At 37.6% G+C, this 12,722-nt stretch overlaps 1 protein-coding gene across 5 annotated transcripts in view; it reads right to left on the bottom strand.

Moving 5' to 3' along the window:
• Positions 1–12,722, bottom strand: part of RBM33 (RNA binding motif protein 33) — a 101,120-nt gene that overhangs the window by 68,427 nt on the left and 19,971 nt on the right. For all 5 annotated transcript variants that reach the window (XM_058830248.1, XM_058830249.1, XM_058830250.1 and 2 more), the window contains exons 5-7: positions 12,069–12,369; positions 10,891–10,998; positions 4,098–4,269 (exon numbers count right to left, since the gene is read on the bottom strand). In XM_058830248.1, coding sequence (XP_058686231.1) covers positions 4,098–4,269; positions 10,891–10,998; positions 12,069–12,369 — 581 coding nt within the window. The remainder of the gene's footprint in view (positions 1–4,097; positions 4,270–10,890; positions 10,999–12,068; positions 12,370–12,722) is intronic.

The raw sequence follows: 12,722 nt of genomic DNA, 5'->3' as shown, positions 1-12,722 counted from the left end.
GCAGTAATAGACCCAGGTAATGAAATCACTTGAAAATACAGAAAAGGTTTACAACAGACTTCAGGAAACACACCATGAAAGTATAAGCAGAACCATTCACCAGGTTTCCATCACTTACAAGGGGTAATTAACTCAAATATGCAGCTGAATCTTTTGCCTTGTGTTAGTCAGATCCTTTGTTACCCCTAATATTGATTTCTGCCTCTAACAAGGCAAAATTAAACTACTAAAACCAAACACACTCCTGAAAAATAAAAGCATATTTTGAATTAATATAGTATTTACTTGTCAATACTACACACCATGGCCATAATATCTGAATATCAGAATTAAAGTAATTAGTATCTGGCAGTAGACATTACTACTGTGTCTCAACACCACTAGATATCCTCTCCCAAGAATACGTAACTAAATCAATTAAAAAATTCTTACAATTTCTTGTGAGTCTAAAGGCCAAAGCTACTTAAACCACCATCTTAAACATCTTCATCAGTAATCTCTATTAGTCTTTGAAGTCGAGGATTGACAGAAGGGCAGAAAAGAGTGAGCACTGAGCATTCCCTCTGCAGCAGTTGTTCTTACGTGGCTACAAAAACTACCTGCATGACTGAGCTGCAAAGACTCTAAATTTGCATGTCCCAGTTTTCAGAGGTATTGAGCACCTCCACAAAGCAGGAGTTTTGCAATTTTTATAAGTTCTGAACTTGGTTATGGCCTGTAAGAACACAGCAAACATCATGTCTAAAAGCCCAGGATCCGCCTGATTTTCCTATTTCATTTTTGCACACTGTTGATAAGAAGTTTCTCTACCTCCTTTTCTCTTCACTCTAACTCCACAACTGAATGGCATAAAGCCTTAAATACTCTTATGAGATGCCACCTTTGCCTTCAAGACACCTGCACAGCAAAGCCCAAGACAATCAGGCTTTATCAGGAAAATCTTACAAAATGCTTAGAATGAGGGAAGGAACCACAGTCCCTCAAGTCTTAGGTATCAAATGTGCATTTCTGACAAAAATTAAGAGAAATGTGCTCAAAGCAATCAAAAGCATTAGATGCAAGTAAAACAACTGCCACAGCCATCTTTGGCTGCCAGGGATACAAAAAGTTGGTTAGATGGGAAAAACAGAGCTCTGATTTCAAGTCTCCTTCCTCTCCACACCTGCAGCAACTTGTGTTCCTTCAGAAACCCACAAACATGAAGGAGCCAATGCAGGCTTTGACCTGACCTGCCTGAAACACAGACAGCCACTTCCCATATATCCCTGGGGGGAAATAGTGCCATTATGTTGCAAAAGAGTAACACTCTTTCCCTTCTCCAGAAATAATCCAGTCCTGCAGGGCATCCTGGCCCTGCTGCTGCTTGGAGAGTTGTCCCAGGAATAGGACAGGCAGGGAAATTTCTCTGCCATTTTCCACATTACAGCCCTAAACTCAAGAAAGGCTGTAGTCTCAAAAATAAATCTTAGTCATCGCAGAAAGTACCTACCACTGATGGTCAAGCAAGATAAAAAACAAGTTCCTATTAAATAGTTTAGAATCACATGAGAGGAAAGCAATTTTTAATGAACCTGGGAACGGAGCTGGGCTTCCTAAAAATCAAGACTATGGCCAAGACTCTCAGCCTCTTGGACACACATTGAAGGACACTGAATAGAAACAACTTTGGAAGAAAGAATGGGCAAAATTATTTTAATTCAAAGAGAAATACTTCAGAGCACTGTGCTGATTAAGGCTGGGGAAGGGATGACAGCATCCATGCAAATTCAACTCTGTCAATCTTGGATGTGCAGAATCATTCTCTTTAAAATAAATAAATTGTCTTCCTCCTCACTTTATGCAAAGTTTCTCAAACTTTTAAAGCCATTTTCTTAAAGACATAGTCCATCCACACTCTCAGTTTTTCAGCCAGAGTAGGGAATGCAAGTAACACCAACTTCAGAAAAAAATATCCTGAACAAAACCACACACAAATTCACATTCATACTACATCTATGACCATAGAAGTAAAATATAACTCTTGGATTTTAAAAATTAAAATATTACATCAACATCAAGCATACTTCCCCCACACCATGCCACTGAGGGCCACTGTTCTACCTGTGAAGAACTTTGCTTAGACACATAAGCACAGGTTCAGAACCTTCCTGCAGAAGTTAAGACTGATGCCATGAGCACCTCAAGTGTTGCATGTAGCTACAGATAACCACACAGCAAAATATAGTCAGCTCTGTTGTGAGGGAGGCTGCGTATTGAATTTGAGAGCATCATGTCCCACACACAGATCTCAAGCAGAGGAGATGGCATGGGAGATGGTTTTTCAAGGAGGGAAGCAACAAAAACACTCTTCCCTGAAAGCAACCTCAGACTGCTTAAGAAAAGAGATGAGCAGAGCAAGAAGAGATTCTCTTTTCCTCTCTGGGCTCTTTCAAAGCACAGCCAGGTATTCACATGAACATAGCTTCTCCCTGGCTAAGAACTTGTGCACAACTACAAATACATATTCACATTCACTTACATGTATATACAGAATGCTGACATTGTACATTTCTTTTCTCCTCATCATCCAGATCTGCAAACTGATTATACTCTGTGTGTCTGGACACAGTGCAACTGGACACATTTAAAACACTTTAAGTTTCTAGCCCTGACTGAAATCTTAACCATGAGGCATCACAGTGAACATAAGCCAACTAAGCAGGGCATAACAAGAAGTACTGCCACATCCAACTGACCTTTGCTAGCACTTTGCAATTGGTTCTGCCTAAGTCTAAGGGTTTGGGTTGTCTATTTTTGATTAGATACAGAGGGAATACTTTAGTTTGGTAATACCAAAGACATTTTTCCTCCTCACATTCCTTAACAGGTAACTACATGCATAGAATGACAATTCCCACTCTGAGAAGAAGACTTCACCTACAGGCACTGAAAGAAGTATGCATTTCTTATCAAAGGAGACAAACTTGGTATTGTTAGAAATCAACTGCACAGCTGTCCTACAATACCTCTTCTGAACTCTGAAAAACCATTCTTTACACTATCTTGAATGAAGAAATGTTTAGGAAAGATCTTAGCTACCTTACTGAGAACACTGTATTTCTCAATCTTTTTTACCAGCATACACTTGGTCTCATCTTGACTGTACAGTTCTCACATACACAGTTAATGCAGTGAATCAGCAATTATTTTTCTAGTGTCTCTAAGTGTCAAGATTAATTTCACTATTGCTGGTAATAAAATGGTTTCAAATGACATCTTTAATCAGTAAGTAAGAATGCACTCCTCCAATAGAGACAAGCTGTCACAAAAGGTCACCAAAATGTGACAGGATGGAAATTACGTTTGTAACTTCAACTGAAATGTTAATTCCTCTTTAAGTGTTTTCTGAACTATGTTCATATTTTAGAGTAAGGAGATGTAGGTCTGAAATGAAATTTCATTTTTAAACCACAGCAGCTGTAAAAATTCGCTCCATAATCTTAAAAGGAAGAAGATATTGATATGCAAACAGAATTTTTTGTGGTTTAACCTTCAACCACATGGTCAGTTATCTGGTCTCTATCAACAAATTATCAGGAAAAACTATGAATAGAAACCGTTTCACAACAGCAGTATTGTGTTTTGGCCAAACATTAGCTTCCAAAAAACCTCTTTATAGAATTATCCACATTTGCACTCATCTTTTCCTTATATCTCAGAGCTACATCCCAGATCACTTAGAAGTACATTTAAAAGTCTAATTCAAACCAAAGTTCCTTTACCAGTCAAGCTCAACTACAGGTTTTCTACTTATTGGCTGGTCTTGTTTTTATATTAAGCTAAAGAATAAATCCACAGACACATGAAAACAAATGCTGTTGTCATTTACCTTGCAATTATATGCGGAAATTTAGTTATTACAGTGCACTCTTGTTTTTAAAATATTCTGTTTTGTAAAGCCACCAGCACCTTTTCTATAAACCAGATATGGTCTCTGTGTGGTTTATAGAAATATGGTCTTACGGTTGCAAACACATTTGGAATGCAACTCAGCTAAAATACTCTGCCCTTTACTATCACTCATTACTGCAAAGCAATTCATTGCCACAAAACCTCACCCAAAGTTTCTGGAATGTTTCTCCTTTCTCTTGTCACATCTGAGAGCCTGATGATTGTTCCTTCTTTCCGTTCAGTTTTGAAACGTAATCGTCCAGACTCTTCATCATCATCCTCCTCTTCATCAGATTCTTCTTTTGTTTCTTCTTGAAGTTCCAGAGATCCAATAGCTGCCTAAATCACAAAAAAACAGGAGATGCAGCCTCAAGAAACGAAGTCTCTTAAACAACAGACAGTAAATAAGTAAACAGCATAAAAAGCAAAACTTTCTTTAAAAGCCCCATTCTACAAATTTTGCTGGCAATATACATTGTGCTCATCTGTAATTCAGTAAACATTTAAGAACTTGGTGGTATCTTTTTAAATAAAAATATATGTACTACATAATAAATGATAAAGTAAAATCTATTTAGGAAAAAAATTTGCTGTAATATTTAATGGAATACTGAAACTGCAGTTAGAACCTCCATTTGATTAGTAGATACTTCTGCACAGACTGGCTATGATGCAAACATTGGTTGCTACCAGATTCAAATAATAGAAACAGTAAAACCTATTTTTTTTTTCATCTTTTAACAACTGTCAGTACCATGCTGTTAAAAAAACCCCAACCAACCAACAACAAAGATAACTTTGCATCTCAACCCCATTTGTCTACGTATGTATGCCTTTACTTTGTTCCTGAAATACTTCCCAGTTTCAATTCAGTAATTGATGGCGAGAATGAGAATAGGATTGGATAAATTTCAAAATATTATATTCATATTCTGGATGCTATTGGAATGCTTCTGGAATTTACTTTCCAGTTCTCTCTAAAATAGAGAACACTTAGTTAAATAGAACAGTGTTCCAAATGAAAATGGATCCCTCTCCTTCAAATTAATAGAAACTAAAAAAAAATTTCATTTTCCCATGCAGACCTGATGAAAATATCCAGTGTTACACAAATTATACTGGATTCCTACTGTTGAAAATTAAAAGTGTTCTAACATCGTGTGATTCTCCATAAAAATTTTGGTTACTGTGTATTTGATTACTTGTACAAGCCTACTCGCTCATTTCTCAGAGCCTGTTAAATTCAAATGCACATGCATTTTAATTATATACAAAGCCACTAAATACATCATAAATTTTATGCTGCTTGAGGACAGTTAAAAAATGAGCCAAATCTAACATTCAAAAATGTTTTAATCTTCTAATTAACCAGATGAGTGCAGAAATTTATATGAGAAAGGCACAGCAAGTGTGACAGTGTGGTGGACAGATATTAAATCACAAATCAAGAAAGAATTAATGGCATAATTGTGCAAGAGATTGCAAATCTCCCCATCCAGCAGCCTGACTTCACCCACAACCATAAAGAAATGTGTAAAGCAAGATCAGACAGGATGACCTGGCAAAACAGTTTCTGCTTTAAAAGACAGCAAAGCTTATGAACTCAAGCTCAAAGCTACTCCAGCTTTGGTCTGATGAATAAGTGATCTGTATACTTGGTCACAGGGCTTTAATGGGCTACTGATCCCAAGCTGTATTTTATCCATTCCAGACAAATTTTTAAGCACTGACCTCACAAAACTGCTTTAAGATACAGCTAAGAGAACAGTCAAATTTAACAAAAGACTTTAAGGTTTTCACATTACAAATATATTTATTTTGGTGCAACATCTGTATCATATTAACAAAAAAGCAGGCAAAAACAACAGGCAAAGCAGGAGAAAAAAAACAAACCTTCAAGACTGAAAGAAATCTAAACCTCAAAAGCAAACCCAAACTGAGCACAACTGGTCTAATTAACATATCCACATATAATCAAAATACCTTTGAGGGCAAGCAGTTGATACTCATGGAACAGAGGAGGGATGTTAGCAAGGAAAGAGATGCTAACATGGTTTAATGAAAACAAACAACACCAAGAGAAAGACAGGGTCGGCATTTTACTTTGAAAAGAGGGACTCCCAAAAGAGCAAGCAGTAGCAATATCTCTATCAAATCCGTGCTTTTATAAATATGACAAACCCCATAATTTTAGTGTCTCACTGCTGCTTTTTAGAAACTTTCCCTTCAGGACCAGGATTTGCAAGTCAGAACCGGAGCAGCTGTTCTGCAAGACATGCTTGCACTACACTGAGCCTCCTGCTTTACTCTAAAGCATAAAGCCCAGACATCCACTCTCTATATCCATGGCCTTAAAAAGCTATGTTGGAATTATTAATCAAAGATTGGTCTCAGTCATGTAATCTCATCTGTGAGTGCTAAATTTAACCATGCAAGGCTCTATGTGTAGCTCAAACTTCAGAATTAGGACTAGAAAGGGTAATGAAGTCTAGATTGTCCTGAAAACTACTGCTATGTTTTAATGAAATGCTGTAAAAAGAAAAAAACCTGTAGAAACTCTGTTGCATTTTGACAATTATTCATTCTGGAAAAAAATAAATATTCTAAAAAGAAAACATCCCAAGTTCTGACAGACTATTAGACAGCTACTTACCTATAGAGCAATAAAAAAAACCCCTCAAACTTTTCTAGAGTAGCACTATTCTACTCTTACCCACGTATACCAATTCTGAACTCTTGGTCTGACTCACTTTATTCATCAGCATAATGCTTCATGCCACCCATTAACCAGTAACAGCCCTACAAACATAAAATATCAAAGACAAAAATCAAAGGAGCCAATTAAAAAGAAGGCACCAAGGCAAGGCAGTGCTGGAAAACAGTAACTGACCCAAGTCCAAGTTTGATTAGACCTATTATTGATGGATTTATGCAATGGAGACACAAACATGTCTGACAGCCATCCATATGTTCTCTCCACACAGCTCCACGAAAGGCTGGCTGAGCAGGGTAGGAGCACACACCCTTCCCCTGCAGTTTTTTCTGCAGGTATAAGATACAAGATTCCTACATAATCCTTTCCAGCCTCCAGATGAACAGAAGGAGCTGTTTTGCCAAGATTAGAGCATGAATGGATTCTATGTTTCAAAAAGACAACTGCAGACACAGAATTAAGATACATAATTACTTACAGGATTTGCTTTAATACTTGCTAATCCTGAATATCTCTGCATGTACATGACCAGTCCTTGAATGGCCACTTGAGGTCACCGGACTGGACTCATCAGCCCAGGCTTCTCAGCAGCTCTCCTCAAAGGGTGCTTCACATTTCCCACTATGACACCTTGCCCAAAGCTACTGAAGAGCTTTGCTGACCCTTATACAGAACCAGAATGACCTTTCTTTTGCCAGGAGGTCAGGGGTTCCTGCCATCCTCATTAAATAACTATGCCATAAATCCCAGGCGCTGAGCAGAACTCCACACTGGGTTATGACATGCTGTAGAGGAGTGAGTGCTCCTGCCCTGAACAGCTCACAGGCAGCCACTGGAAGGTAACAGACACAGCCCAAGGGAAGCTGCAGAAACATGGACAGCACAATCCTCCCAAACATGGAATCCTCCCTAACAGCGCTCAGGAGAGCTTTGTGCCAGATTCATAAGATGTGCAAAACCAACTAAATTAAAGGTGAAACAAAGAACTTTTACTAACAAGCCATAAAAAAGGAAGTGGAGGCATCTACTACAGGTTAACACTGAAGAAACAGCACTTAGTCAATCCCAGGGAATCACAAAGTAACAGGTCAGGTAAGAGGATATTATACCTATTCCAAGGGCCCTTTGATTCCACAGATGAAAAATGGACCCAAAAAACAAATCTAAGTGCCTTAAAATATGTTTAAAAATTGGCTGATTTGCACTCTTTTCACCACTTTCCTTCAGGCTGGCAGGTAGTGTTCTCAAATTTGAAAAATGCAACTGAAGTGCAGAAGTTTTGGCTAAACACAGATGGGAAAAGTCAAACAGACACATTGACCTTTTTTTTTCCAAGCCTATATTCTATCAAAAGAAAAGCAGTATGCAACACTTCTTCATGAAATGCTTTCTTGATTACTCTTCATTTATTATCAACATAACCCAAGACATGGTTTAAATTATGCAGTGTTAAATCCCCCATCACTGACTTCACAGATTACCTTCCAATATAAAAAAAGACATGAATTCTAATTTCATAAGGTTTAATTTTTATGAACATTTCACAGAAGTAATTAGTGATATTTTTCCTCTAAAATATTTAGGACATGATACCTCATGTGGCTGTTCTACTACACCTATTTGCTGCTGAAACTTCTAGGTGTTGTGTTTTGCTTTATACCTTAAGAAGACAAAAATATTTTCTGAATCACTGCTGCATTTTTCAAGGAAGCCACACAAGGTATTATTTATTTAAAATCCAAGTTCTGCAATTTTAAGCACTGTTTCAAAAACAAACTTTACTTGCCTCTTCCTCACTTCTCCCACCTGAGTGCCACTTTTAACAAGTGTCTCACTTCCCTTATTCACTTGTTTCCCTCATCATTTCCAATTCCCCAACCAGTCAGTTTTTCCCTTGGTTTACAAAAAGGTTTCTTCATGCAATATAATATGAAGCTTTAGCTGGTTTTAATGTGGAAACTGATTAAAATAAAACACTACCCAACACCCCTCTGTTACTCAGATGCCAAATTTCAATCAAGAGATACTCATGCTCCTCCTTTGTACCGTACCCATTACGGCTCCACTCTTGTGTTGCAGAACACCAACCCTTACTCCTGTTTACAAGAACTGAACGTTATGAGATTTAATGAAAAGTGCTGTTATATAACACTTGAATAAAGAATAAAACTCCTCAGAGCTGGAGGCAGGCATCTAACCATGCAATGAACAGAAGTGAATACTCTATAAAGGTACTCTCTCATGGTGGTATTCTTTGGCAAGTGCAACTGTGAGCCTACTGCCAAATGGAAGCAAGATCCATACAAAATAATAAAGGAACAAAAAGACAGTAGTATTTTGGAAAAAAAACTGTGACAATCTACAAACCATCAGAATAAAGCCAAAATGTAGATTAACTGAAGGTATAGCAAACACATTTACCTTATATGATGAACAAATTCCATAAATGCTCCATTTACCCAAATCAATTAAAAATATGCATCAATGGTACCTTTTGAACAAAACAAATTTAATTCTGAATTGGACAAATTTAGACAATGTGATTTTTAGAGAATCCTCACTCTAGAAATCATATTCCCAAAATGAAGCTGTGCTTTCTTACAGCAATAAGCTTGGCAGTGAAGCCCAGCTACATATTTAATTTTACATAATATGCATTGTGCTCATTGTCTTGGACTGTGGCTGCAAACATCAAACTCATCAGTACACCTCCAAAACACCAAAACAAAAGTGTGTATCATCAGTCCAGTGAAGGAATAAAAACGTGATCAAGGACTTCACAGTTCTTTTAACACTTGGGAAGTAAGAAACTACCTACATTAATGTGTATTTGGTGCAAGATGTGATGCTTGCAACAGTGCAGGCTGAACAATGCAGGTGGCCCCTTTCAACACAGATCTCCACCCACCAAAATTGCCAAGATAGGTTTGATACAACTGGAGCAGCACAGCACACCCAGTTGTCAGAAATTTATACAGTAATGCTGCTGTGTCTTTGAGGAATTAATTTCCTGATGAGTTAAAGCTCCAAAGAGGAAATACACTCTGACTACACTTCTCAGCAGGTAATCCATTCAATCCCATTTAATTAAGAACTGGAATAAAACTAATATTAAAGCAGATTCCTGGTGGGGAAAGGAAGGAAAATCTTACATCAAAAAACATGCTGCAAATTAAAAACAGTTGTGATACTCTTGCCAAATAACAAAAGGAAAAACTTGCAACAGAGTTCAAGTGGTAAGATAAAAAAGCAATTCCTTAATGAAAGCTTGCAGGTGCACAAAATACGGCATTGCACACACATGACACATTCTACATTTTTATTAAGTTAATTTAACAGTATATCTAGCCTGTACATCCAATAGGAAATCAGTTATCCCAGTAAACCAGCCCTGAGTCAGCTGGTCCAGGGGCTTCTTGGCCCTATTTTCTTGTTAAGTCTCTTAGGTTCTGGTAGAATGTAAGATGTCCTTGTCAGAAATTCTCTCCTTAAGAATAAGACAAAATAGAATTTCAAGAATGTATGACAAGAGTATGTTAAACTGTGAGAGAGGGGAGGAAAAATACTAGTAACCACATAAATATATATTAAAAATCTACAAGGCTATAAATATATGAAAAATACATAAAAAACTTAAAAATCTCTAGGCATTATTACCAAGCTATAATTAGTAAATGCATACTTGGCAGACTTTTGGCATCACCTTTCTTATTGCAAATGAAGGAACTCATCCATTTTCCTTATCAAAGAAGATAAATCTCACAGGAATTAGTCTCAACACAACTTTCAAAACAACAATCTCACCTCTGCCTGTCTAAAACACCAAAACTTCCACGCTTACACTCCTCCATAAAAGGGGATACCCAAGAACTGTATTTACATCCCAACAGCGCCAGTGATCCATCTGGTAAAGGGAAGCACCACAGCTCTTGGGAGATTTAACAGACAGTGCAGTATTACTGTCATTTCCTACCCAAATGGGCCCATGAAGTTTCTAATGTTGAAGTCAAGACTAAATATGCACATTTTGGCTGTCCCTTCTGATTTTAATCCCAAGGGGGAGAGGAGATCTGATGTATCTGACAATACAGATGCTATCACAATTAATTTTATACGTAGAGTACAACCACCAATAATTCAACACTGGCAAAATTGCATCAATTCTTACCTGGCAACACATACAATTCTACAAAATCAAATTGCTGCAGAACTAGTTACTTTACGTTTCCATTAAATTCATTACATACCTCTTCTGATTCATTAGCCATTGCCTGGGATTCTTCCAACTCCTCATCAGCTGCATACTCTTGTTCTTCCATTGCTTGCTCATTATATGATTGCATGTAATCTTCATCCTAAAGAAGTAAACAGGAAGGTGAAAAGACACGAGGCCAACTGAACAGGTAGGGTGTGACTGCATTGCTACAGCTTCCAGAGTGGAAGTATTGCATCTCTCAGAACAGTCAGCTCTAAGTGATATGGCACACATACAGCATAAGCAGCAGAGCTTTTAACTAGACAATAATTTCAGTATTATGAAAACCAAAACAGTTTCCATTCATATCCCAGCAATATTATCTTAAAGATCCCATTCAATACTGTTTGCCCCAATTACTTCTATACATCTGCATCCAATGATTAGAACACTACAGGGTACACACATCTATAGCACATATACATTAACATCAGATTTTACCCCATCAAATATAAACATTCTTAAAGCATTCTGCAAGTGCTTACATATGAGTGGCCTCAACTCTGAAAAATTATGAACATAAAACAAAAGCAAAATCTTGCTTAAGTTTGCTTGTATTTTCAAATACCTCACTGATCACATACAGTTTTAATTAAGATTAAATCATTTCATTAGCAATTAAAGCCAGTGCATGTTCTCTAATATGCTGCTTAAATTATATTGAATTATGCAGGTGACATTTTCTGAACTAACCTCCAATCTCTTTATTCAGGTTTAGACAGCTCTCAGTTACAAAAAGGATGAACAAGCAGGACATCAATCACTTTGGGATATTAGCACCTTAAAGATGTCTTTAGCAGGTCAATAATCTTTTCACCTTCGAAGGACTTTATCAGATCTTGTCTAAAGCCTGGATAAAAGCTTTTGCATTAAGTACTTCTAACAATTGGCAGTGTATCTCCACCACACAAAGCTGTTTTCTTCTTTAAGGATACAATCCTCAAGGTCATGATTCTCAACTGCTTTCCAGCATGACAAAGGAGCATTACCTACCGCCAAACAAGCTGTCAACACAAACTTTGTCACAGCCTAGATAAAGAAACTGGCAGACAGTGATAATAGGTCTAATTTCCCCTCCTCCCTAGAGAGGTAAACAGATTTTAAATCAGTCTAAAACCCTATGCACGTGAAGCAATGTTATCTTTGAAGATACAATAGAAGGAAACTCACTGGAAATTCATCTAGGGGTTCATTGATTTCAAGGTCTAGCACCTCATCTTCTTCTCCAGGCTCTTCCCCATATTCTATCTGGTCTTCTGTCAGTTCAGGATCATTGCCTTCGTAATGTCCCTCCTCTGCATACTCTGAAGCATATTCTTCAGGTGCTTCAGATTTGTCATAACCAATTTCATCTTCCCCTTGCTCATACTCAGACTCATGTTCCAGCGAGGGATCGTTGATGGACTCGGAGAGTTCGTATGATGTCAGGATGCCGGATGTGGCATTGAGGCTCACTGTGACACCTGGAGAGCTGTGGGATAGGGGGAAAATTCAGAGGCTAAAGTCTAACTGGCAACTACTCACAAAGACTTAGCAAAACAAAGCCAGCAAACGTAAAGTCTCCAAGTTGGTAGACAGAATTATACCCCATACACTATTTGACTCCATGCCATGTTCTCATAATGCATACTAAAATGCAGCTTATCACCAGCTGCAGGCTATTTGACCAGGGGAATCAAACCAACCAGATGGTTTAGCAGGTCAAACTGGCAAAAGTCCTGCTTGGTAACCAAAACAGACCAGATTCAATTTTAATTCCAAGACTAACAAAAAAAAAAATTAAAAAATACACAAAATGATTATAACTGCATCTGTTTTCCCAAT

The sequence above is a fragment of the Poecile atricapillus genome, chromosome 2 (assembly GCF_030490865.1).
Source record: "Poecile atricapillus isolate bPoeAtr1 chromosome 2, bPoeAtr1.hap1, whole genome shotgun sequence".
Lineage (NCBI taxonomy): Eukaryota > Metazoa > Chordata > Aves > Passeriformes > Paridae > Poecile > Poecile atricapillus.
Note: the sequence above shows the minus strand (reverse complement) of the source record. Positions and strands in the feature narration are given on the sequence as shown.